Genomic DNA, 27961 nt, shown 5'->3' with positions numbered 1-27961 from the left:
TCATTGTCTTGGAGGGATAGTTGAAGAAGGTTTCAATTAATGAAGCTGTGGACATCTGACATCCGTCAAAATCATTCTGAAACAGCATTTTGGAGGCTGGAGAAACTGAGGGTGTAGGACGTCACTTTACAGCAGCTGTTAGAAAACACTACGGCTGTCATCTTCAAAGTCCTTCCAACTCAGACATTCTAACTGACACGCAACAGTTGCATCGGGAGTGTAACAAGGTCAGCCGTAATGGGGGAGCTATCGGTCTTTTCATGGGTGTTGCCCATGTTGACTGCCCTGCTGACTGCTTCATCTGCCTCCTGGGCTCAGAGTCTGGTGAAACTCAACACTGGGGTCCAGGTGAGCAGGGGACAGTCAGTGTATGTGACAGACAAGGAGCTGCAGTTCAGCATCCCGGATGAGCAGGATACTTGTAAGGTGGAGGTAGTGTTGACTGAGCCGGTAACTCAAAGAGTGGGGAAACTCACACCTCAGGTGAGAAACAAGAACAAATATGATGAGTTTGCAAGCACACAATAGATCTTAGTCAAATACTTATTTGCACATATTTGCTATACTAACGATTAAGTACTGAAATGGTGCATACGTGCGTTTGTGATCCGTGATGACAGAGGTGTGTTGATATAATTCTCAGATGTTCAATTGCCATTTCTTACCTGATGAGGTGAAGTACATCCATAATGGCAGTCCTATGCTGGAGGAGGACACAGTCATGCTGAGAGTCTACAGGTGGGTTATTTCAGAGGCCTTCTAAAAAAAGCGACAAAATTTAAAACAGATCTGAAATTGTTCAAAATTTTCTATTGTATACTGTTTCTGATTCATTGTCGTTAGTATATCCATCAGTAACTGAGAGAATTCCTTCAATGAATTCAATTCATAAATTATAATTTAGCTCAATATTATTTTTTATGGTTTTTGTTTCTTTTCTCTTTCACAAATGTCAGGTAATAGTGGATGTTTTAACATGAATGGTGAAAGATGTGACTGGTTCTGTGGAGAACCTGGCTCCTTGTGTGTGGTTCCAATGTAAGTATTACTTTATTTTCAAAGGTTTACAGATTCTGAGACCTTCATAGAGAACCTTCTTCTAAGAGTGAGGGTGGTGGAACCCCAAAACAGTCTTGTCCAGTTTGGGAGTGTGCCGCTGGTGGTGCCCGAATTCTACGGCCTGTCCAATGCCATTGACAGCAGAGTTCTAACGTTCCAGAGCCGACCTGAAGTGATCTGCACTGTTCGGCTTCTCACCTCTGAGACCAAGGTACCGGCAGCGGGGCAGCTGGTCACAGAGGACCCTTCTAAGACGCCTCCAACAAAAGAAGTGGAACAGCCATCTGTACCAGCCTCGGGTCCAAGAAAAGGCAAGCTTTGTTACCAGGCCCTTCATCACCATTGTTGCTTGTCTTACTGCTACCAGATGAATCCAGTTTCAGGGAACCATTTGGTTTTGCTGGTTCAAAATGAGGTTTTTATATACAATACCAGTCAAAATGTTGGACACACTTAATTAAGATAATGGCAGCCATGTATTCAAAGACATTTTGACCTAAATACTTATGCTTAAATGCTTGAAATTTATTTCTTAGACAAATATAAATAGTGATGTTGATGCCTAGGCATACATTTCTTTCCAAAAACAGTCTTTAATTAAAAAAAATATTTTTTTTATCTATTTTGAAGAATCTAAAATATAAGATAGTTTTGATTTGTTTGTAACGTCTTTTTGGTCACTGCATAATTCCATTTGTGTTATGTCATAGTTTTGATGGCTTTATTATTATTCTAAAAAATTATATTTCACTCAATAAACTGTCTCTGCTTTGCATTGTATGAAATTACATCATTTTCCATGTTCCTTGGGAAGGGCATCCATTAAACATTTATTGTCATCCTTAACGCTGAAATGCTCACAACAATCCTCTTTCATAGGAAGGCAAACAGTCCCTTGTCCTGGGAACAAGGCCTGCGCCCATGGCACTAAGGAAGTGCGTTTCCTGAAAGCAAACTGTGAAGAATTCCTCACCTCGGCTCTGAAGTATCAGCATTTAAGCCCTCCTTCACCTGAAATTGACTATGTTCCAATCAGGGTGGAGTTACGAGACCACAGCTCCCGAGCACTTCTGGAGGCAAGATGGCAGCCTCTTACTATCCTCATAAAAATAACAGAGATCACAGAACACCACAGCACCAACTCACACCAATAAAATGACCACTGCTACAAGAGAGGAAAACCACATGCAATTCAACTCGACACCGCATAAGCATTGGTAATGAATTGGTCGTTTTTCTTCTTCCCTTGCCCTTGTCTCTGTGTGTCAGATGGAAAGCGTTTGGATCCCAGTGTTGATTCACGGTGCGATGCAGAACCAGCCCCCCCACGCTGCCTTCATGTCCATGTTCATCCTGGAGGTGGACCAGTTCATCCTCACTCCCTTGACCACGGCTGCACTGGACGCGAAGGACGACGAGACCCCCCAGGCACAGCTTGTCTTCAGTTTGACCAAGCCCCCATCCGAGGGCTACATCACCCACCTGGATGATCACACCAAGCCCACCACCTCCTTTACCTGGCAGGATCTCAATGAGATGAAGATCGCTTACCAGCCCCCCAACAGCAGCTATGCTGGTAGGAGGACCTATGAGGTACTGAACAGGGCAATATTTTTCTGTGGTTATTCTGTATGGAGAGATGAAAACCTATAGATCATGGTAAATATTGCCAACAAAATCTCTGTACAAAAATCCTTTCCAATTTTATTGATAAACAACAAGGGAGAGATGTTCCTTGGTCTAATCTGAGTTTGCTTGACAAGTCAGCTATATTGCCATTGAGTCTGAATAAAGGCCTTAATAGAGCTTTACCAATGGGGTCACTGCTCTGTTCATGACCTTTCAGCCTGCTATCATTACAATCAAAAGACTGCTAATGTACATTCAATATACAATCTACAAGCATTATACAATCAAAATTGAACCCCATCTGAATCATGCATGTGCAATCAAGCTTCTGATCAATCTAATCAGTCAGAAATTCCAGTACATAGCACAACACCATATACAATAACAAAATCCTCTCTGGGTTTGATAATTAGCCACTAAAATACCCACTAGTTTTGAAGTAAAACAACTATTTTCAAGGAACAGAGGCCATGTTTTAAAAAAAAGCTTGAAAGTGTGTAATAAGAACCTGCTATGCTAACCACATGCTATTTCTTTGATTAAAATAAGTATGACAAAATCATGCCAATATAGGCACACATATGTATACTCAGAAGTATGCATGGTACTTGTTCTCTTGAGGTCAGTGGTGCCCCTTTCATACAACCTTTCATGCCACTTTATTAGATGCACTGTGTAAGCTGCTCTGGATAAGGACACCTGCTAAATGACAATAATGTAAAAATGGTACACAGTACAACGTGCTCAAATACGTCTTGTCTGGTCAGTTTTTCTCTGCTTGTGTTATAGGTGGAGTTTCAGGCCATTGACAGCTCCTTTGCAACTAGTCCACCCATAATGGTTCACTTTTCAATCCGGACTGCAGAAACAAATGCCCCTCGCGTCTCCTGGAACATGGGTAAATACAACAAGCATATATTCCATGTGCATAGCAACATAGTATTTTTAATGTATTAAATAGTATTACCTAATCGTACCTTTGAAATGACATTTAATATCAACGCAGGCACTCTGTTTGAAAAGGCAAAAAAAGCCACTGAAGTTGCTGTGGGGAGAGGTGTTAGTTGCTTATGTTTGGCTGCATTTTTTATGAAGGACAGTAACAATGTAATTGACTGTTCAGACTGTGTTGGTGAAGCTGTATTCTTTTCCAGGGCTGGATCTGTTAGAGGGTCAATCCCGACCAATCACCTGGGAGAATTTACAGATCGTGGATAATGACAACATCGAGGCGGTCTACCTGGTGGCTGTGGATGGCCCTCAGCACGGGCGGCTTAGCGTTCGAGGTGAGAGGGCCATACTCAACGCGGTCCGTCAGTCCTACTGCGCGTTAGGTTACGTTAGATTTCTGTGTGGTAACTTGCCGTGTGTTTGTGCCGTGTGTTGCGCCACATGAGCAGCAATGGCCACAAGACACTATAAGCCAAGGCTGACTTGAAATTGAGCAGAGTGCATAGTTAATTCAATTGAGAAAGTGCCATGTTACCATTGGGGAGAAGGTTTCTGATCCGTGACCTTGAAACCAGCACAATCAAGACCAGGAGACGGGTTAAGCCTCTCCGCTCTCTTCTCCACATGTTTACCATCCGTCAGGGACGAGCGCGTGGTTTGGGAAGCATATGTGAGGTGGCCTGCATGTGTTTGCTAATCAGGTGTAAAATGTGCTGTCGACACTCTGCCAAGGGCCCTCTTTCACAAAGATGTCTTTAGAGTGGCGGCGTCTGTCCTTCCACTCCAGCGCACGGCGACACGGGCTTTTGTTTGCACAGGCCCTGAACGAAGCAGATTGTGACGACTTATGCCATTTCATGCTGCTCTGCACAGAGGCCAGATGTACAAAACAGGCCCTTTTATTTTACAGTGAGCATTACATGGACAGAGAGGTGTCACATATGCTAACATTGCTCTTAGAGATGGGAGGAAATTGTTTTTAGCATCTTAATAGTGCCACCCAAATGACTCTTTTATCTTCTGTAGACACATAAACTGAAGACTGCAATCCCTCCCTGCTTGTTTCGAAAACTGAAATACATCGTGGTAGGGAGATCTTTACCACGTGAATGTGATTAAATGTGCTGCCAAATTTAAATGTTACTTTGAAAACTCAGTGGCTACGCTGCCGGCGGTTCCATATTGAGAAGCTGTAATATCATGTTATTGTAATTCCCAGTTTGGAGGTCCTCTAGTCTCATAGGTCAGTACTGCTCTCCAGTGACATTCCCTTTTCCAAGACCATCTGATCGACAGCAGCGCCTGCTCAAACAACAGACCCCACTCGTCGCCTATGTTTTCTTTAATTGTTGTTTACGCGTTCGAAAATCCGTATTGATTTGTGACCTTTTTTGGGGAAAATGAGTTCCAAGAGTTTGGCTTCTCCTAGCTTTTAAAGGCACCTGTTTGCTCATTTGCCTGAATTTGTTCAGTTCAGTATGAGGACGGGCCCATAAACACATGGTCTCTCTAGAGGACTTTGGCTCGGAATGGGAATTGCTCATACTGGACCTGCGACTCTGGGACTCTGACGCTGGGGACAGTCACTGACGGGTTGGTCCAGTGCCTTCAGCCAAATGGAAATCTGCCTCTTCCTCCACACAATGTCCTCTGAGTTGCATACCTGCATTAAGTGGGTTTCTATTTTTTGGGCCTGGTGCCCACAGCCACCTTTGGGCCCAATTACCCAGTTTTTTTCCTCCGTCGGACTTGTAGCCGTTTCCCTTGGTAAAGTTGCTAATTAGGTTTAGTATGTGACCATTCATCACTCAATCTGTCTGGTGACCTTGCCCTTCTGTCTCCCTGGCAAGCGGGAGCGTCCCATGCTCACTTTGGGCAGCCACACACCAGCTTGGGAAGGGCGCCATTTTTTCTTTCTGTTTTCAGCAATGGGGGACGGGACAAATAGGAGCCAGCGCGAGTGCCTTTAGGCTAAAGTGAAACGTGTTATTTTCAAATTTTGTGTCCTGCTAAATAGCATTTGAATAAAGCAATTAATGCATGAAATAAAATATTGATATTATTCACAAAATATAAGATAGCAATATCTGGTATTAGAGAGACGGAGCATCAGAATGGGATCTGGATGAGCATGGCATGTGTAGATATATGTGGCTGTTTTAAATGCGTGTACCATCCATAGTCATTCACTAGTGTACAAATCTGGGTGAAAAGTGTTTAAGTATAGCGTAGAATATATCACAAAGGCAAGGCAATGCCAGGTGTGAAATACGGAGGGATCAATCATAATTCTTACTCTTGCTCTTCCGTCCCTTCTCAGGTGGGAAAGGCTTCATGTTCAAGGTGCGAGACCTGCGGGAGGGCGTGGTGGTGTACCATCACTCGGACAGCGACACCACCAGGGACTACATCGTGTTCAGGATCACCGATGGCCGACACAGCATCCGACATAAGTTCCCCATCAACATCCTCCCCAAAGACGACACCCCTCCCTTCCTGATCAACAATGTGGCCTTTGAGGTGGAGGAAGGGGGCTCCGTGCTGGTGGAGGAGTACATGCTGCTCGCGTCGGACCTCGACTCCAGTGATGACTACATCGTGTACCAGCTTGTGACGCTCCCTCGGGCGGGAGAGATCATCAAGAGGTCATCTTCTCAGCAAACCGGTTAGCGTGACCCCGTGCTATCACTAAGACTAACTTTGACCAAGGGAAGTCGAGTCCTGTTCCTTACCACTATGCTACACTGCCACCCATAAGTTCATATGGCAATTCCTTGGCCCACTGTAATGTAAACGGAGTTCCAGAGTTGCACAGTTTGAAGTAATGTGTACTAGTTCTAAAACAGAGCATGGGAAGAATATCACAGAATCTAAATCATAAGTAACTTGACTGTCAGTGGTGATGTCACACAGGTGTGCCAGTGAAGAGTTTCCTGCAGAGGGATCTATTCCAGGGCCTTATCTACTACCGACATCTTGGGGAGGAGGTGTTTGAGGACTCATTTGACTTCACCCTCTCTGACAGTCACCAGCCCCCAAACCTGTCCCACAGACATGTAAGTCCCCCTCTCCTCTCAGCCATGCCATACTAGAGATCACATTCTGACCCTTTGATTAGATCAAAGCTTCACATCTGACCCCCTCTGACATTTCTACCGTATCTCTACAGTAGCTGAAATATGGAAGGCATCAGCATCAAACAAATCTCTACAAGGGAGGGTCAGATGTAGCCTTTGGTCCTTTTTCAGATACGCATTACTTGTCATGTACACATACGTTTCAAAACGCAACATACATGCTCTGCCTGAGGTTATGTCTCAGAATGTTTGTTTGCTCTCCGTCCTCACACATCTCCAGACTGTGGTCATCCATGTGTCTCCAGTGAAGGACCAGCTGCCAGTGGAGGTCTCGGGCAGCGTTCGCTCCATCACCGTCAAGGAGACAGAGATCGTCCACCTCACCCAGGGCCAGCTGCACTTCAGAGACACAGAGTCTCCTGATACGGATCTCATGTACTTCATAACCCAGCCATGCTTCAGCCCCACCGCCATAGGGTAAACCTGTCCTGTTGAGAGCCCTATGTAGTGTTGTATATTCAGGTCTTGGCGGGGAGACTCTACCAGCCACTCAATTTTGTCCTCTTTCAGTTTACAAGATGCTGGCAGGCTATTCTACACTGACAGTACGTCCTCCATGGCAAAGGACCCCACTGTCCCAGTGCTGAAGTCCTTTACACAGGTATCAAAGACTGTATAATAAGAACTCCGAAGGAACTATGAAAATATCTTGTGTCTCTTGCCATTGTCCCTGTGAAGTGGCAGATGTCATTAAAGTTACTGCACGGGAACATTTCATCTAAGAGCTACAGTTTGATGTGCTGCCACTCACAGTATCTGTCATTGCTCTCAGGCCGTAAATGGGTGCCAATGCCGTCAAGCCTCATCAGTTCATTATCATCAGTGCACTTTAGCACACTGCTTTATGTTTTGAAGAGCTTGTCTATACTCTATCTTGTGTTTATAAGGGGAAGACACAATTAAGTTTACCATGAGCCATTTGTAACATAAGAGAAAGTGTATCAACTATTCTGGAGGTCAGAAATGATCAAATTATTAAATGATTGCATTTTTGAAGGTGTGTCAACCAAAGTAACCCCAGTAAATCACCTCCCTTTGTGTTTTTAACCCTCACTATTCTGTCGCGTTATTCACCCCTCCTTTCTAACCCTCTCTCCCTAAGCATGCAGTGAACCACCTCAAAGTGGGTTATATGCCCCCTCTGGAGGACATTGGCCCAGATCCCGTCTTTGTCCAGTTTGTCTTCTCTGTGAGTGATCAACAGGGCGGCACTCTCAGCGGACTCATCTTTAATATCACAGTCACTCCAGTGGACAACCAGTCACCTGAGGTGTGTATCGGATAAGCTCAGTAGTCTTCACCAGGAAATAGATCTGCAAATAGACTTTAATGGCATTCAGTGCTGATGACACCCTTCTGGATACAGGATTAACAGTTCAGGCACTTGCACCTCCAGCAGAAGCTGTGAGAGGAAGCTCTAAGGCACCAGTGAAAATAATACCTGTAAGGTGTGGAACTTGGTGGAAGGGCATGATCAGCATTTGATATAAACTAAGTGTATTATCAAAAGTTGCCATGAGTTTGCTCCTTACTTCTGTTATGAATTTGCTTTTTGAGAGTAATTGATAAGGAGCAGGGCAGATGAACGTTCATAACCCAGAAATGATCCCTGTTCTGTCATATAGAGCCCATGCCATTCATATTTGTCCCACAGATATTCACCAACGCGCTGCGGGTGGAGGAAGGAGGAGGGGCCTTTCTGACGGAGGAGCACCTGCTGGTGCGGGATACCGACACCCGGGAGGCTCAGCTCAGGGTGCGGCTGCACGCTGCACCCCGGCACGGCAGGCTGGAGCTGCAGGGCCTGGTGCTGCTGGAGGGCGACACGTTCACCCTGCAGGACCTAAGAGCGCTCCGACTCAGGTGGGAGGGGCCGTGGCCAGACTCAGCTGTGGAAAGTGCGGAGTGTTGTGTTGGTGATTGCTTGGCCTCATCCATGCATGTTGATTTCTCTGTGCTGTCTGTCTGTGTACACCTGAAGCCATGTAGGGTCATATCAGATTGGTTAATGTCATATAAAAGTGTTAAATATGGAATACACTGACTGTCCTTCTCATGTTTCATGGCAGGTACATCCATGATGACTCTGAAACAGTGGAGGACACCATTGGGCTCACAGCCACAGATGGCCTCAATTCTGCACATGGGGGTCTGTCTGTACAGGTAACTGCCCTGTGACCAAGATCTATAGCTACATCCAGCTTTCAGCTACAGCTACATCCAGTCAGTACTGAATGTAGAGAGTTAAATGTCAACACTTGCTTTGTTTCCATGTTAAGCATGATCTTAAACTCCAGTGTATGACCTCATGCAGTTAGTTCATAGCACCTGCATATCATAACACATCATGCTCATATTATGTTAATACTCATTCCCTATAGGGAGGCAATAATGAAGCCCTCAAGTCATGTTCAAAAACATTGCAGAACTGTAGCATAAGCATGGTCTCTTATTTGGCTTGATGTGAAACGCACAGATCAGCATGTACATCTGCTTTCGATTAACAGCAAAAGTACATGGCGGGATTTGAGAAATACCTCAGTGAACATGACAGATCTATTATAGCACCATGTAAGTCATAGAATATGACATTAACATGTAAAACAAACAGGCACCGGTGAATAACACAATTTCCGGGTTGCTTATGCAGCTTAGCTGTAGTGCTGTTTCCTACTTTGATGCCTTTTAAAGCAGCTGGCTTTCATCAGGCTGAGAATGCAGCTGCATTATGGTGATTTCACACTATATCTCTGATGCTGTATAACGACACCAACGTTCAGCTTTGCGCTAAATTAACAGATCATAGTGTTGTAAAAACACCTATTTTCAGCACTCTTTCACTCTCACTGCAGATTCAACACAATAGCAGTCTACACAGTGTATGGATGAGAAATTTCCATACTAGGAAAATGGTACTCAGAACTCAGTGTTTGACTGCGACTAGAGTAGCTGACTGACACGGAGCTGCTGCTGTGATATAGTGACAGCGAAGGAGCCCTGATGGTTCTTCTGCTTTGGGTCAGTTTGGATGTTCCCCCTCTCTGCTCCTCCATAGATCCAGCCTGTAAACGACGAGCCCCCTTTGCTGGGGGCTGGGCTGCGGAAGGGACTGACATGCGAGGAGGGGGGGCGCGCGCAGGTGACAGCAGAGTACCTGTTCGCCACGGATGCGGACAGCGATGACGCCCGGCTCACCTACATGCTGGCACGCACACCCACCTTCGGGGAACTGCAGAGGGGGCAGGTGGCTGTGGACAAGTTCTCTCAGCAGGACGTCCTTCAAGGACTCATCTTCTACCTGCACACAGGTGAAGGCATGAACTTTGTGTTCCCCTTAGGATAGGTTTACATCCTGGATGCAACAGATAGCCCAATCACCTTGGATAAGGTTATGTTTTTTTAAGGACTCACTGAATCAGTTGCAAAGGATAGCCATTCACTTTTATCATTTCACTGGTTTGCTCTCGTTTGCACTTCCATTCATTACCACTAGGTGGTGAGATCGGACCCAGCCCTGTTATGGATACTGTCACTCTGATAGTGTCAGATGGAGAGGCAGGGACACTGGACAGCTGCTGCCAAGGAGACGCACCACCTGTCCCGCTGCATGGCTCACTTCCTGTCTATGACCTCAACATCACCATACTTCCTGTCAACAATCAGCCCCCTGCCATAAGCATAGGTAAGGCTCAGCAGTGAAAGAGGTTTTTAGAGCATCTGCATGCAAAGAGACCATGTCTCATTTGACCATCCTGTATGTTTTTATGTGGTGAGAGAGGAGATAAGGAGGATTGAAAGAGCTAGATTTTCTACCAGCGCAACTCTGCGATGTTGTGCTCATAATAATAATATCTTTGCATCAATCACAGCCTCACCAATACAAATGAACAGTTAAACTACCCAAGAAATGCATTAGAACCCATTCCCTCATCTCCGGGATCCGAGATGACAGGTAATGTAGCAGGCCAATGTAGGCAATCAGTTAATCAGTCACTTGCACGCGCTGCACTGGGAGTGTTAATAGGGGCGAACATGGTGCTTCTGCATTCACTATGCTGGAGCAGGGGCATGGCAAGTCTTGCAAGAGCCTGAGCCAAGAGTGGGAATTTTTCTGTAAAATCTGATGATAGGAGGAAAGTTTGCTCTTATCAATGGGGAACAGTGACCACTCGGAGACAAAGGGAGAGAAGGGTTGTGCACAGGGGGGTGTCGTTTGGGAAATCCCCGCTGGTTGCCGTGGTTGCTCCGTGCAGAGGAGGCACACAGCTGGTTGGGATTACGGACAGAGGGAGGGCTGACAGCGGCGTGTGGAGAGTGAGCGTAGATTCCCCCATGAGAGCAGCGGACAATGAAGGCCTTGGCAGAGAAGACAAAGGAGGAGACCCCCGATTCAGGGGAGAGTCTGCTTCTCTGCTGGCAGAAACTGCCAAGATTTTCTCAGTGATGATCAAAATCATGACGGGCTAATTCAGTACATGGGCAAAAAAAGGTAACCCCCAAATCTAGTATAGTTTGCAGGAAAAAAATGTAATTGTTTAATTAATTTGCATTGAATAAAGAAAGACTGGCCTAAGAGCATTAACACCAAAAAACAAGGGGAATCCAGCTTTCCCTCTTTCCCTGCACTGGCTGATGGTTTTATCGCCTCCATCCCAGACTGCTGGTCATTAATTTGTCCCCTTGTTGCAGAGCTTGATCCAGCCACAACCCCACCAGTGCCCATTCTCCATTCATTATTTATCTGTGCGGTAAATGGGAGCAGATGCCAGTAAGCATGGGCATGATGGCTTTATCAGCACCCAGGTGGCAGTGGGCTGGCCAAGAGCCGAGAAAGAGCAAGAGGGAGGGGGGAGGGGGGTGGAAAGAGAATGAGAGAGAGGGATAGAAAGAGAGGATAGGTACGCGGCTTGAGGAAAATAGGCGTTCGCAAGATGGCTTGTAGGTCCATCCCTCAGTGGAAAGGAGCTATCTCTCATTTCAGATTTACTGTCCCTCTTTGATTACCCCTCTCTCTAACACTAAAGGACAGTGTAAAGCTGAAACCATTGCCTCCATTTTTATAAATAATGACACTAAAAAAACATAAATGGGTTATAATGGGGCAGGAGTGCAGCACAGTGGAAAGGACTATGACTTGTAACTTAAAGGTTGCTGGGTCAATTCCCTGCAGGGGCTTTGCTGTTGTAACCTTGGGCAAGGTACTTAAGCCAGAACTGCCTCTGTAAATATCCAGCTGTATAAATGGGTAACATGTACAAAAGTGTAATTTATGTAAGTCCCTCCGGATAAGAGTGTCTGCTAAATGCCAATAATGTAATGTAATGTACATGGCATTGTTGTGAACGTGTAACTCATTTGCGTAGAAATAGGTCAAGTCATGAAACAAATGCTGTATTTACAATGATTTCTAGAAAGCGGGCAGGTCATCACCTTGATATATATCTAATGTATGTGTCCCTACTAGGGGACATGTTTTCGGTGGATGAGGGCTCCTCTGCCTGCTTGTGCGGGGGCATGCTGGGGGCTTCCGACCCTGACACCATTCCAGATGACCTGATCTTCTTCATTGAGACCTCGCCGCAGCACGGCTTCCTGGAGAACACCTTGCCAACCCCCGGGTTTGAGAAGAGTAACGCAGGACTCAGCGTGGGTGAGCAGGGTTAGACGATTCAGACCGTCACCTCTCTCTGGGCGCTAACTCCTTCATGCTCCGTCTGCACTATCTCCAGCATATCCACTGCCTCCTCACCCACTGACAGCTGTGGTCTGGCGTCAGTCTCTTTCAGTCTGAGCCACCTCAAGTCTGGGTATATCAACTACGTCCAGTCTCAGCACCAGGGAGTGGAGCCGACTGTCGACCAGTTTGCGGTCAGCGTCAGCGACGGGGTGCACAAGTCCATGCCTGCTCCCCTCTACGTCATCATCAACCCCACTAACGATGAGGTTCCCTCACTGCTGCTCGGCAACTTCACCGTGAGTTCACTCTCTCTGTCACCTTTACCCTCCATGTCTTCCTGCTCTTTCTTCCCATTATTACAGTACATTATGATCATTTAGCAGATGCACTCGTCCAGAGTGACTCACATAGGTTGTGATTTTTACATGTTATCCATTTATGCAGCTGGATATTTACTGAGGCAATTGTGGGTTAAGTACTTTGCCCATGGGTACGACGGCAGCACCATAGTGGGGGAATCGAATCAAAAACCTTTTGGTTACAACCCCTACTCCTTACCACTATGCTACACTGCTGCCCATTTTCTCTCTCTTTCTTTTTCTTTTTCTCATTTTCCTGATATTCTCCTTATTATTTTTTTCCTCATGTAATGCTTGCACACTCCCCTTTCTCTGACCAACTCTCCTTGTTCCTCTCAGGTGATGGAGGGAAGGATGAAGGACTTGAGCCCGGACATCCTGGACATGGTGGACCTGGACGCGCCTCCGGACACCCTGACCCTGACGGTCCTCATCCCCCCGACCCATGGGACTCTGGTCAATGCGGTCTATGGGCTGGAGATGGGCCGCTACATCGACATGGGCTACAAGCGCCTCCAGCAGAGTCTGCCGGTGCAGTCCTTCACCCTGCAGGATCTGCGGCAAGGTGACCCCTTCATCTCAGGAACCAAATGTTAGCTGATAAAAGAATGAACGCTCTAAATGAAAAAAATCTTCATTGGCATGATTCACAGTGCAACTTCTTCTCATTGTCTTCCACCCTCTGCTCTTAAAAGATTGAAGAAATTGTAAAACTGTCACTGCATTAATGATTAGATTAATGCAGTGTGTTCTTTTTGTCTGTATTTTGAGCTTAATTTCATGCGCGTTTGTTGGGGGAGTATGCTTAATACCCCTTTCGCAAGCCCGGCTGCCCTTCCACGGCCTGCAGTAGGCTCCCATTTGCCATCGGAGCTGTGGGTCCAGCCCTGCTGAACAGATGTTGGAGACAGAGGTCACGGAGTGCCTGTGGTGCTTCTGCCTGCTCGGCAAAGTCCTTCCAGCCGCTCCCTGCGCAATTACCTCACAGTCAACTGTGCACGGAGCGTTCAGCCGCTGAACAGCCTCCTCGCTAACAAGCGCAGTGGGCTCACGGAAACATAGGTGAATGAGCCATTAACACACTGTGATGATGTCAGCCACTATTCTGGGACTTAATATGCCTCTCTGCTGCCCCTACATTGAAAAAGGAGACGAGTGTGGAAAATTGGGGCGAAGCGTGTCAACAAGCAGAGACCTCTTGGAACGGAGTATATGCCAACATGGGTGTTTGACTGCACAGTTTGTTCCTGCTGTACCGCTCATGCCCTCTTCTCCTCCATGACTCATCTGTGTCCTGTTCCTCTCTCAGTCCACTGACCCCCCCCCCCCATTTTCTCCCTCTCCCTCTCTCTCTCTTTCTCTTTTGCTCTATCTGTGCCTTCCCTTCTTTTTGCCTCTCCGCAGGAATGAAGATCATATACATGCACGATGACACGGAAACCCTCAAGGACGCCTTCACCATGCAGCTGACAGATGGCAGGCACACAGTCCAGGGGACCGCGCGGGTCCGCATCCTACCAGTCAATGATGAAAAACCGCGGCTGCTAAAGTAAGGACGCCCTGGGACAAATCCCAAGCCAAAAAGGCGAACGGAAGGAGAGACGGGGGGTTGGGGCGGTGGAGGTGAAGGGATTGGGGCGGGGGGGGGGGGGGGGGTTGTCAACGCAACCTGCGCTGCACATGTGGCGAGGGAAATCTGTGTCCCACTGAATGAGTGACTGGGAATTTGGTTTCATCCTTGAGCAAATCTGTGTACGTTATTTCTCTGCTTTTTTTTTCCTGAGATCAGGAGTTTTTTGACTCACTGCGTTGGCAAAGGACCGCTCTTGTAAACTCCACGAAGGCAGAAATAATGCGTGTTTCTGGCAGGGGCCGTCCCACTAGTTTCTGCCTCCTCATGGATCGCGGTGACAGGCCGGTCCTGCTCGCCTCTGTTCCTTTCCGAGGCGGACAGCTGAAGCGCATTTGCGTTTTTATTTATTTAGGAGTCATTTAAGCGTGCAGGCCAGCCGCCAGGTGACAGCACATTTGTCAGCCTTGATGTCCTGTTCTATCTCTCTCTCAGAAATGCGGGTCTGGAGGTGGAAGCGATGGACAAGAGGGTCATCTCCAGCGTGGTGTTGGAGGCGGAGGACCTGGACACCCCCAACAATGAGCTCTACTACGTCCTCAGTGCTATACCCAAGTTTGGGAAATTGCAGCTGCGGGTCAGCAGCCATACCTAACAGAAACACATTACATTACATTATCATCATTTAGCAGATGCTCTTACCCAGAGTGACTTACATATGTTACAGTTGTTACATGTTATCTATTTATTCAGCTGGATATTTGCTGAGGCAATTGTGGGTTAAGTAGCTTGCCCAAGGGTACAGCAGCAGTGCACCAACAGGGAATCGAACTGGTAACCTTTTGGTTATAAGCCTTGCACCTTATCACTATGCTACACTGCTGCCCCCCGACTGTACCCCACCTCTTCAGTTGTCAAACCTTTCCAAAGCACTGACTGCCTAACAACTAAATAAATTCTGAAACATTATAGACTCGTCCAAATGAGCCAATTATTTTTAGAGCAGACTAAAAATTCAACCAGGCTGCAGCTAATACTGGCCCAATGTGTCCTGCTAGAGGTATACCCCCACCCTATATACAGACTACAAAGATGGAAACAAGATATAATGAATGTGTGTGTGTGTGTGTGTTCGTATTTGTGCAGACTGACGCAGGCTGGACTGTGCTGGGACCCAATCAGAACTTTACACAGGAGGATGTGGAGATGAACCGCCTGTGGTACTTCCACACCACCCTGCCGGGGGTCAAAGGTCACGACAGCTTCCGTTTCTTCCTCAGCGACGTGGACAGCGAGTCTCCCTCCCAGAGCTTCTTCATCTCACTTCGCACAGTCCAGAAGGGTAAGGGCAGCCGTGTCACATGACAGAGCGCTGACGTCCTCTGTCCTCTTATGCTGTCCACCAGCAGCACTGCTTGGCCCGGGCCTTAGCGGGCGGACACAGTTCACTCTGTGTAGCCGTCAATGTTGCACATTTCTGAGGCAAGAATAAAAACTTAATTTCTTCTTTTGGAGAAACTATCCACCTCGCCGCATGTATAATTCAGAAGGTGGCTTTCCCCAGTAGCGGGGCTGGCTTTTGCCAGTTGGGTGAGCACGGCCGTGGGTCCTCCAGGCTCCGGGCTCCCCGATCCTGGAGGAGTGCAGGCGAGAACGCGGCGGCTCCCAGGAAGAGGCCGGGCCATGAATAATGAAGGAGGCGGGCAGAGAACAGCTGTAACCCCCTCGCTGCGGCCCTGCCCTGCCCTGTCCTGTCTGCCGCAGTCAGGGGGATATTCAAAACAAACAGCTACAGCCTTCTGATCTCAGTGTTTCTCTTGATTATCTGTTTTCCTCTTTGTTGAAGGTATTGTCCCATAGCTGCCTTGACCTCTGTTTCTTATGTGTATTGTACTAAGTCTAGCGAGGAGTGCCAGAGATAAAAAAAAAATTCTCATCCTCATCTGTATGCACTGACAGTCTGTGCCTCAGCAAAGCATTGACACTGCATTGCAGAAAACTGCAGGAAAGCATAAAAACCTTCTTCTTCCTACCTTCACCTCCCTCTCTCCCTATATTCCCCTTCTCCTGGGCTGCTGGAATTGGTTCAGGCGACATTGTTCTTGTCACCAAGCCGGTGACTCTGATGGAAGGGGAGCGGGTCATCTTGACGACAGACACCCTGCTGGCCACAGACAGTGGAGGTCGGGCAGAGGAGCTCGTGTACACGGTGTCCATTCCGCCGGCACACGGACACCTCCACATGGTCCAGAACCCCGGCATGCCTCTGCACACTTTCTCCCAGCTGGATGTAGCAGCCAACCGTGTGTGCTACACCCACGACAACAGCCGCCTGGCTAGACAGGACTCCTTCAGGTCAGATCCCTACACTAGCTTAATAAATACTGGTACAACTAATTATATTTTGAGTTATAATGTAATTGCACTACCATCAAATATATTATCCTTGTAAATGCAATGACAACAGTGATATCTGTCACAGCAGTGGCCATTGTAAGAAACTTATAATTCATTACAAATGTTTTTGTAATGAATGATAAGTTGCTGACAATGATACTGTATATGATACCAGTTGGGAGATGTCCTGAAGAAATTGAGCAATTTCATTTTGACATCATAGGACATCAAGTTACAGTGCAGTTTTCGTTCACCAGTGACCCTAAATATTAACCTTGCGTGGGTTGTCATGTTTTTTAGGATAGCCTTCGAAACATAGTAAATACACTGAGCTCAAACAGAGGGGAGCATTAAAGAGAAAGGGAGAGATCACAAGAGAGAGGAGAATTTCTGTCATGTTTGTGTGCATTTTCAGCCAACTTGGCAACTAAACAAATGCAAAAAAAAAAAAGAAAAAAAAGGCCTTATGGCTGACCTGTCCTCTCTGTGTCTCTCAGGCGGCCAGTGCAGGGTTTGCCACCCAAAGCCCTGGCTGAGTTTCACCTCGGGGGCGCCTGGGAGCAATGCAGGCTTTCCTCAGCCAAGTCAGACGCAGGGGAGTGAGAGGCCCTTTAACTGGCTCACACGTTGCCTCTCCTCTCTGCCAGAGTGTGTAGTCACTGCTGCACGGGGCAGTTCATGGGCCTCACTCTTGGCCCGATGTGTCCATAGTGACACTATCCCTCCCTGACATAGCACTGAATGGGTGAAAGTAGTGGAGTCCAGCTGTTCTCTGTCTGCCCCCTGCTCTGTATACCACCAGGACGTAAAAATGTATATGAAGCAGTCACATCAGTAACTGTGTGCCTGTTCCAGTTATATGGCTATGTGACTTCTGCCTGTTTTTATGGGTTGTATTTGCCTACTAGCTGGTTTCTGCGAGTGTATATGCAGTGCTTGTGAGTCTGCACTGGCGGGTGTATTTATTGTTTGTAAGGATGACAGTTTGTGAGAGCGGGCCATCAGATTGCGAGACACCTGAGTGAACACCTGTGTGTCAACTTCAGCCCAGACAGCAGCGGCCCGGGCCAGGCGCGTGGCAGAAGGTGTTTTCATCCTCCTGTTTTTTTTCCCCTCCGTACTGCCGTGACAGCGGATGATAAATGGGCATTATTAAGAAAATAATAACTCCGCCTGGCATTTGCTTACATGGCTTCCATGAGAACGCTATCCAGACTGGGATCCCTGGGCACAATTACCCAGCAAATATGGGACAATGGTGGTGCCAGATGTTTCACCAGTTTGGCGGGGGAGAGGAGACCCTTCACTTTGGGGTTTTGTTTGGTGACTGCTGTTGCCTGCCGTGGCTGGTTGAGCTGACAGCAGTTCTCAGCTGCAGGGGCTGCGCAGCGCATGGCAGATTGCTTTGGCAGTGGGTGAATCAGGGCTCCTCTCTGCTCGTCTCCCGCCCCACTTTCAGCTCCAGCGCAGGAACACAGACAGCCCTCTGAACAGACAGTAAGACAAATCCTGCACAGGTAGAAGGGGGACTGCTAAGAAATGTTTCACTTTGTATTGTGTTAGAGTCTTAGAAATAATGGAAAAAAAATGTTCTGAACACAGTGTATTGGAGTTTTTCTGGGGTCTTAAACACAGGGAAATATTGTCAAATGGATTGTCATAATAAATTGTCAAATAATAAATATTGTCATATTGTGAGATGGATTCTGCATATTTATAAGTACATTTCAATGATTTTTTTTATTCAAAAGTGCTTGTTTAAAGTGCATTTTCATTTCTGTATAAAACAGGCAGAGACTTAGTATAGTATTTCATTTTTCTTTGTGGCCTAGTGGAAATTGTGTTCAGTCAAGCAAATGCTCTGTAGATCATTTTTTTAATCATGTTTTACATGTCAAAAACAATGTTACTGAATTTACTGAAATTCCTTGCAATGTGTTTTTAACAAATCACCTCTTATTTGAATTCTTCTCTCCTATACAGCTTTGTTGTGAGCAATGGTTTGTCGTCAAAAAGTGGCTCTGTGCTTTTCAACGTGGAACATGGCGACCGCATCCCACCGACACTGAGCAGCAATAAAGGCCTCCGGCTGACAGAGGGCACTGTGATGCCCATCTCGCAGGACATTTTGGAGCTGACTGACCCTGACACAGCGGCGAACAACCTGACCTACACCATCACTCAGCCTCCCCAGTACGGCAGGCTGTTGCTGAGGGGACAGCCCCTATCCAGACCCAGATTCACTCAGGACGACATCAACAACCTGGACCTGGCCTACCAACACCAGAGTGGCCCAGCCCAGATTGACAGGTTCAGCTTCCTGCCATCTGATGGCACCAACAGAGGGTTTATCCTTTATGGACAGCTCCGGGAAGAACCTGTTGTCTTCACCATACAGGTGGGCCATTTTGTCTGTGTCGTGTCAGTCCACCATTCACCAGGCACAAATCACATGTCAACAGTATATATACTTGACTGACATCTTCAAGTGATCAGAGACCTTCACACAGAGGCAACTGATTTCAAGAAATTCCTTCCACTGTTTCCACTGTTGTTCTGTTGTTTCCAGTTGTTTCAGGTCCAGATATGTCAGTCATAGTCAGGGAGACAGGGATTGCTCTGATCTTTGACCTCAGTTCTTTCCAAATAACTAGCCCTGGATGGTGGCTTGTTCTTTGTAAAATGTCATTTTATGGCCCATTATTATTTATTGCATTTATTTCCCTTGTTTTTGCACTGTTAATAGAGACTTCAAATCAGATAATGATGGTCATCAGATTCAGCATACTTTGTGATCTTGTATTGATGCATGTCAACCTGGAACTCTGCACTACTATACAAACAACAAAACTAGACCTTTTCACTTCTTCAACTCAGCTCACTTTTCTCAACATACACCTGTCCTCTTGTATTTCCCCCTAGATTTTCCTAACTTCAACCTCAAGTGCTTACATGCATGCACCTCTCCCACTGCCCCATGTAGCTAACATTGCCCTACCCAGAGACTTCCAATAGTTAATGACATCATTAGTGTCCCACAAGTAAGAAAACACAAGTGAGATTAAATACAATTGTTTGAAAAAGTCCTAATAGATTCCAATGAAACTGTCTTTAATCAATGGGTTGCAGCCTACATCTTTGCCCTTTTCACGTTCCTGCTATCTGTTGCCCATTTACCATCAATGCAGATTCAATTGAAATAATACTTGCTGAGTGTGTTGACACAAGAATTAAATACCTGTGTTCAGGCTTATTATTGAAGGGCTTATTTCTAATCTGTTCTACTAGGCTACTCCAGAAAATCAGTATCCTTGTATGTGTACCTATGTAATTTTCCTTCAATTTAAGATACTTATTTAGTTGCCATGTGAGAAACCTACCAATGTACACATGACCTCAAATCCATAAAATGTTAAACAAAACCATGAAATGTCTATGCATACAATATCTAAGGGAGTCTCATGGCCACAATTAGGAAACGGTTGTCTACATAATGACATACAAAAGCTTGATGCAGCATCATTTGATTTTAAGCCCACGGCTAACTATACATGGTGACTTCTATGTGGCACTAAGGTACACATTTTGGAAATAATTATTTTTAGAGGATATCAGTATAGATGCACCCATTACAATGAGTTGACATTCCAAGTATGATTTTTACAGTCTTGCATACATAGTAAATAAATAGTAACAGCATATTAAATAATTCTGTAACTTGCACAATCCATCTGATACTGATAGTGTATTCATCTATACTATCTTTCATCAATGAGAAAAGATGTCTGAAATAAGGTTTTTGTATAACTGTTGCCTAGGCTCTAGTCTTCAATATATGTTGTAAAGAAGCAAAACGGTAAATAAAATAAACAAATAGTCAATCAAATGGAGAGCAAACTGTAGTATAATTAATGTCAAAAGTTAAAAAAATGCTCAAACATTCAATTTTCAGTTTTCTAAAAAATTACAGAGTGATTGGCAGGACCCAAATAATTAGTTTAAAAACAAAATACTATAATTCCCATGCAAAATACAAATACTCATGTACGGTGTTGGGGATCATAAAATGGGCAACTCTGAACAGTGAGTTTCCTAAAAGTGATATATAGAGTATTCACACTACATTACTCACACTACACTACTAATCACACTACATCACAACTACATTTTCTGTCAGTAAATATTTGTAGAATTGCTGGCACAAAAAGTCATGGGGTTGTAATCGACAATTAGCAAGCCTGTTCTGTTTAATATTTTTTGATTGGGCAAATCACTTGCATTTGCTTCTGTTGGGTCCATTGGTAGGGTAGCTCTTCCTTCTTACATTTTTCATGGTTTGGTTTGAAGAGTTAAAATTTAGAAGGCTTGCAAGCTTCTAACTGCGACAAAATGAGCGCACTGACGTAGAGGAGTAGAAGTCGAAGTTAAGGAGCACAACGAGTTAAAGCTAAACCCCTACAGCATTGCATGAGAAACCAGAACAGCTTCTTGGCCAGGTGGAGTAGCTGGTGTGCCATCCTGTGAGTCGTGCCGTTCCTCTCCTGTGGCCTGCTGAGCACTATAAAATTCTGTTGAGTCGCCAGCGAGGCGGCTAACGTGCTGGCCTGCACAGCCTGCCCTGGGCCTGGGAGAGAGGGCCGCTCTGCTGGCTCAGGTGAGTGGGCCTGCTGCAGGAAACTTTCCTCAGACCTCGCGGGACTCCATTCTCAGTCACTTGGCTGGAGCCGCGCTGTGCTAACGAGAGCCAAAGAGCAAAGCCCTTTCCGCTCCTTGTTCAACCTCCCCCCCCTACCCCCTGAGACCACACCGTGCATTCAAAATCATCATAAATAATACCTAAAATTATCCTCACGTGTGCGGAACTGAATCATGTACAGTTCACCTAAGACAGTAGATAGCAGCACCTGAAGAGGCGTTCTGGGTCTGTGATGTGGCCTTGGCATCTTGTTTACTTCTGGTGGTCAAGATGAGAGTGAAACACTGTTTTGGTTTAGAAGGATAAAGGTTTTACACTGAAGGGGATGATGAAACTTACTGAGACTTACAATACAAAAATATACTTTTAATTCACTAGGTATGTAATATCTCCACCAAATAATTTTACCAGATAAAGTTTGGATATCATGTTATAGTTTGTATTAGAAAGTCATTCTTGTATCAGCCAAGCGCATCTCTGACCAGATGCATGATATGTGAGTTTATCAGCATTTGATGTTCACATTTGAAATGGTCATAGTCCACCTCAAGCTGTTTTGAGCAAGCTGCAGAAGTGGCACTACTGCAAAATGAGACATTGTGAGAGCTCCCTCTATTGGCCGAATTAAATCAGTGCACCCGTTTGAGAAACAGAAAGGATGTCTTTCAATGAAGCCCTTATCTACAGGTAGACCATGTTGACAAGACGCCCCCGACCCTCATGACCAAGAGAACCCCTAGCGCAGTGGAGAATCTGCAGGGGGGCAAGCAGGCCATCTACATCACATCCCGAGATCTGCAGGCCTCTGACCCTGACAGCCCAAACCAAGAACTGGAGTTTAACATCTTGCGACCACCACACTTCGGGCACCTGGAGAACGCCCTCACAGGTAAGCTCACTTGCCTGTACGGCAAAGTAAAAAAATTCACAATAATACAGACTGTGTTAGAATAGTCAGCACTGACACTTTTTCCAATTTCATGCCTCAGGTGGGTACATCAAAGGGCGCTTCACTCAGAAGGACTTGGACCAGCGTGCGGTACGGTACATTATAGACCCAGACATCGAGGTGACAGGAGACAGCTTTGAATTCCGTGTCACTGACCCTGCGGGAAACACTATGCTGCCTGAGGTGTACGTCCACTTTTCTCAATCGCTGTGCTGTGTAAATGAAGAAATAATACAGTAACGAACTAACTATTTCAATTAGAAAGTCTTGATCAAGCCGATGTATGTGCAGTACTGTTCTTTTTATGTATATGTCTTTACGTCTAACACATTGGTATTGCTCATCATGAGTACCCATATAAAAATTTTGTCTACTGAGAAGTACATTTTAGAGAACATGTTTGTAGCTCAATCAATGTATTTAAAACATGCCAATTATTATATTGCCATGCTAGTGTATTGCAATCTATTTCAGATTTTTATTCATATATTTTGTTTTTATATTACAATACAATACATTCATGGGCTGAGCAACAAATTTCTTGGTGTATTACGGTATTTTTCATTTCTGTATGGGTAATGAAAATTTATAGTAGGGAAAGGGAATACATTGTATAAACATAAGAAGATTACAGTGGACACCTCCAGGATTTTCATTTTTGAATTCTGTGGATATTTTAACCTCTTGCTCTTACCAAACATAACAGCCTATTGTTGGGATTATGTATCTCTAATTTAGGGGGTTTAACGCTCAACCAAAACTTATCAGTGAATATACTGCCCCCTGCAGGCTGGAGCTGAGATGGTCTCGTGTGGAGCTGTCAGCGACTTGTTTCCGTGTGTGTGAGAATGTTGGGACACTGCCGGTGCAGGTGATGCGCACTGGCAACAGCATAGACCCCGCCTATGTTGGCATCCAGGTACTGTGTCCAGGTGTGAACATATCAGGTAGGCTGCCAAGGCAGCTTGTCAGGGTACAGTGCATTACATAAGCACTAAACATATTTGGCCATTGAAAAAAAAAGTGATTGTGCTCTGGATCAGGTTGCTTTGTCCATTGTTATGTTTCAGGTGGAAGAAGACACAGCCAAAGTAGGGAAAGATTTCACTCACAGCACAGCCGCTTTGATCCAGTTTGATCCTGGTGCGTCTGATACAATTTATTTGATGTTGTTGTTGTTGTTGCTGTTGTTGAGCTCCTAGTCTGTTCCTCCTCCCTTTTTAACCTTCTCTGCTTCTTTCTCATCATTCCATTCCTATTCTGTCTCACTCTCTCCATCCCCTGTTCCCTCTCTGTCAAACTTCCAGGGGTCAATGTGAAAAGCTGGAACATCTATTTGAAGGATGATGGGCTGGAAGAGAACCATGAGAAGTTTCAGGTGGTTCTGAAAGCACAAAAGAACACAGTTTTGGGTCAGAGGCAACGAGCCACTGTGGAGATTGTGGACCCTAGAGGAGGTACATAGCAATGACTCTCAGTTGTCATGCATTAATAAACCATCAGGAGTAATAACATTTTAGGGATCTATAAAGCTTTATGGCTCTATCTGGAGGTCCAGCTTTGGTACAGTAGGTGCCAGAGGACACACCTCTTTTTGGTCTGAGTGATGTGGTATTATGTGTCACCAGGCAGTTGTGACCCGGAAGAGCTGCGACTCGAGGAGGGAGAAGAGCTGGCCCCAGAACTTCCCCTTCCCAGTATGCGCAGAACACCTTCACAGACCCCAGACCCACAGACAGAGGGGCCCCTGGAAAAGCAGCCCCACCCTCCGCGGGGAGACGTCCCAAACCGCCACCTCTTTGTAGACAACGGTGAGGGGGAGCTGCAGGACCAGGCAGCCTGGGGCCAGCAGAGGAGACAGCTGACACTCCGGGGCAGCGGTGCGGCCAGGGTGAGAGGGAGGGTCCTCCGAAATCATTTATGTCATTTGACATTCTTCCAGTGGTTATAGAGCATAATGCAGACTTTGTCTTTCCCTGATCTGAATATTCAGGTCCACTCATCAGGCACTGAGAAGAAGAATGAAGAAACAACCTGGACGGTAAGCAGCTTTGGAAGAGCTATGAACAGCTTGGTTTTCTCGAGGCTGAAATTGCTGGCAAATGCTGTTGTGCTGAACTAAAGGAGTGGCTCCTAAAGTGAGATCAATAGGATTATATAACTAAGCTCTGTCTCAGACCCTGATGATAGCCCAACCAAAGCAAATAATGTGTATGCTTTTAATCACAGCGGGTACATTGATTAATATATCGCTGTGCTGTCTTTTCCCAGTTACTGGTCTGTAAATGGCCAGCATTATAGCTTTAATGCTACCTGGTGCTTTCTATCCCTTCAATCATTCTGTGGATATATAGTACCAGTCAAAAGTTTGGACACACCTGATTGAATGCATGTTTCTCATTATCTTAAAGACATTATCTTACACAAATGCTTGAAATTAGTTTCTTAGACAAATATAAATAGTGACGCTGATGCCTATGTATCGATTTCTTTCCAAAACAATAATTTTTGGCTACTTTGAAGAACCTAAAATATAACATAGTTTTAACACTTTGGTCACTGCATAATTCCATTTGTTAATTTATTATTTTGTGTGTCCAGAGGTTTGATTGGTGTTGTGCATCTGTCTGTAAGGATGTTGTGTGAGATAGGTGACATTATCTCCTCCTGTGCAACAGTTCCATGGCATGATTCCCCTGAGACTGGAGGAGAAGAGGCCTGTACACCCGGTTCCGGTGCCCCAAGTCCACACTGAATTGGAAATTACTCCTATCTGGACATGGTCAGGACACACACACCTTGAGGACAGAGGAGGAGAAGCCCCTCAGGGTGACTCCCCTTCCCCATCTGTGTCCCACCAGGCAGGACGCAAGCGAAAGGTGAGCATACTGGGTCTAGGCTTTCCCACTCCCAATCCCAGTAGGAACAGTCTCAAAGCTAATAAGCCAGGGAAAGGTCTTATGTCAGCATCAAACAAAATGAAATTTGCACTTTAATATAAATTGTATATTTGTGCAGGAGACAGTGCTTATATATTTTCAGCTCCCAGATTCTTTTTAAGGAGGAGCCATTTTTTGTACAATACATCCCTATTTTCCCCGTACTCTATAATAGCATATAACTTCAGCTGCATTTTGTGCACATGCATGGTTATGGTATTACTAGAAAAAGTACAATATCCTAAGATATTGGAGATAAGGAGGAAAAACATGCTCTCAGGCACCTGTTAATAACAAACCTATTTTCCCACAGTGAGTTTATTTATTTATTTATTTAGAAGTAAGGACAGTATTATGTATTAGAGTCAACTGAACAAAATACTTACAATTGTAACAGGATTTCCTTAAAGCTAGGTACAGCTGACACTCAAACTATGTACAAGCTTCTCAGAGGTATTAATTTAATAACATTTGTTGTTGGAGCTGAGTTAATTTTAACTACAAGCAAAGGAAGGTTGGGCCTCCTCTTCCTCTGAAAACTGCAGGCACCCAGTGTATCAGGTTCATTTCCTGCTTCTGAATGACTGTGAAAGCCGTGAAATGCTGCAAACCCCTTGTTTGAATTGGCAACTCAAGCCCTTTGGATAAACGGCCAAACAAGTGTATTTAAGCTTTGGTGTCGGTAAACTGGGGAGATGTTGCTCTGTACAGCTTTACTTAGACAAATGCAGCTGGACTGTATTGATTGCACATTCACAGTATAGTGCATAGAAATATTTTGATATTTTGAGTAATCCACCCTTACTTTGTGGGTAAAACATGTCACTTCTTTTTCTGAAAGGTCTTGACTATTTTATTGTGTTTTTTTTTTTTTTGTGAGGACTGGTATTAAATTCTACAATGTGTTTCATGTTGGGAATTGGTGGCAACCTGGAGCCTGTGCAAGACTATGGGAGAGGTTTTCTATTGACATACTCTTGCTTTCCATCTGTATATTTTGAACATTTAAATTAGGTCTGTTGCATTAAGAAGTGGACACTGTTGCCCCTGCTCCCTTGGCCTAGGAACTATGTCTTTCTTTGTATGTATTTCTGGCTCCTCTGTCAAGTTCCATTAATTAAGGAAGATTCTTAGTTGTACAGTTCAGAAGAGTTGTGTTCAAGGCAGTGTATCCCATCTTACCTGTGATCCTCTGAGACCAGTGCTCTAGCAAATATGCAATGTGATGCACATTTACTGTATAGATCTTTCTTTTTCAGACTGGGAAGGCCACTGGTGGAGCCTGTCCCCCTGGCTGGGCCCCCCATGGGAAGAATTGCTACCTATTGAGCCCTGGCACTGGCAGCTGGAGCAGTGCTCAACACGCCTGTTCATTGCTGTACTGACATACACTATCATTTTCCACATTCAGCATAAATAATTCAAACCAAATGATGCATGAGAAAAAAAATACCTGTATCTGATTTCACAAAAATTTACTTTGTTTATGTCTCTATGTAAATGTTTTCTCTGTTTTATTTTATTTTTTTTTTTGTTAGTTTCAACAGTCACCTGACCAGCGTTCACTCAAAAAGTGATATGAAGTGGCTGTGGAAATTTGCTGGGAAGCAGCCCTTCTGGATTGGTAAATTTCCAGTTACCCTAAATAAAGAGATGGATACAACCCTACATAATACAGTGATTGTGCGGCATCAGATGTCATTGTTGTGTTTCATTCTGTCTGATGTCGTCTGGTTTGTGTGTGCTTACAGGACTGACCGGCACATCAGGACAGTGGGCTTGGACCAACGGCTATCCACTGTCATTCTCCAGACTCAAGGAAAGCAGCAGTTTGGACACACAGGCACAGGATGGGTCGGGATCCAGCTGTGTGTTGGTCCAAAGCCAAAGGCGATGGACGCCAAGGAGCTGCACCACAGGAACAGAACACAGATACATCTGCTCTACGCCAGCTCAGAATATCTGAAGGAGATACCAGGATGCACAGCCTTCTTAACCACAGCAAAGAGATCTGGAGCTTGGATAACGCTCCATAGAAGTGCACCTTTAAATGTGTTTTGTTCCACCATTTAGATGATCAGTTGTTTCTTTATTGTACTTGTCAGAAGGTTCTGAAGTGCCAGTGCTGCAGTTCCAGCAAAGTAAACAGTGAAGTATACAGTTCACCGTAAATTCACTAGTCAGTATCAAGGACCTGGGCTTCTGAATAGCTGGAATATTTGGATTCAACAGGCTTAGATACACCAGTCTGCCCCTTTTTAGTCTGTGATAATACATGAAGAAATCTGAGTTAAATCTAGATGGCTAAATGTTTGAGTGTGTCTTTCAATTGTGCTGCTAAGAAAGAGATTTGTATGCTCGAACAACTGGAGTAGAATATCACATAACTCACCTGTCTTCTGAAGTCTGTTTAGCTGCATTTACAGATCCCATTATAATCCTGCTTGTAAATATGTATTTTTTTATTATTTACAGCTTGAGATTGCTTTTTCCAATAAAGACTGTGATTACAGTTTGGCGTTCCTTGCTTTTTTAATTTACCACATGGCTGCATCTCTCCATGCTGTACGATTCAAATCTTTTTGGCCCAGCTGGTAC

The 27961-nt window shown here is 45.2% G+C and overlaps 1 protein-coding gene across 1 annotated transcript; it reads left to right on the top strand.

Annotated features, from left to right (window-relative positions):
- Window positions 1-237: 237 nt before the first annotated feature.
- On the top strand, window positions 238-27396 carry frem1b (Fras1 related extracellular matrix 1b). Its single transcript, XM_036519503.1, has 35 exons — window positions 238-483; window positions 644-738; window positions 1063-1370; window positions 1939-2135; window positions 2329-2652; window positions 3478-3586; window positions 3843-3974; window positions 5960-6304; window positions 6553-6695; window positions 6997-7193; window positions 7287-7377; window positions 7879-8046; window positions 8431-8639; window positions 8846-8939; window positions 9832-10084; window positions 10270-10458; window positions 12241-12426; window positions 12553-12749; window positions 13152-13377; window positions 14217-14361; window positions 14878-15019; window positions 15529-15724; window positions 16473-16737; window positions 18763-19177; window positions 22163-22364; window positions 22465-22609; window positions 23193-23343; window positions 23495-23567; window positions 23732-23881; window positions 24053-24315; window positions 24418-24465; window positions 25103-25303; window positions 26623-26741; window positions 26902-26987; window positions 27115-27396. The coding sequence occupies exons 1-35, from the start codon at window positions 238-240 to the stop codon at window positions 27327-27329; spliced, it is 6525 nt and encodes a 2174-aa protein (XP_036375396.1). The 3' UTR covers window positions 27330-27396.
- The last annotated feature ends 565 nt before the right edge of the window (window positions 27397-27961 follow it).

The sequence above is a fragment of the Megalops cyprinoides genome, chromosome 2 (genome assembly GCF_013368585.1).
Source record: "Megalops cyprinoides isolate fMegCyp1 chromosome 2, fMegCyp1.pri, whole genome shotgun sequence".
NCBI lineage: Eukaryota > Metazoa > Chordata > Actinopteri > Elopiformes > Megalopidae > Megalops > Megalops cyprinoides.
This window is presented reverse-complemented; position numbering and strand designations above follow the sequence as displayed.

What these genes read in the sequence shown, in the direction of transcription:
- frem1b (XM_036519503.1), top strand. Translation starts at nt 238, where the DNA reads ATGGGGGAGCTATCGGTCTTTTCATGGGTGTTGCCCATGTTGACTGCC. An exon ending in AGCCTCGGGTCCAAGAAAAG is followed by an intron (nt 1,371 to 1,938) that starts GCAAGCTTTGTT and finishes CCTCTTTCATAG; the next exon opens with GAAGGCAAACAGTCCCTTGT. An exon ending in CATCTTCTACCTGCACACAG is followed by an intron (nt 10,085 to 10,269) that starts GTGAAGGCATGA and finishes CATTACCACTAG; the next exon opens with GTGGTGAGATCGGACCCAGC.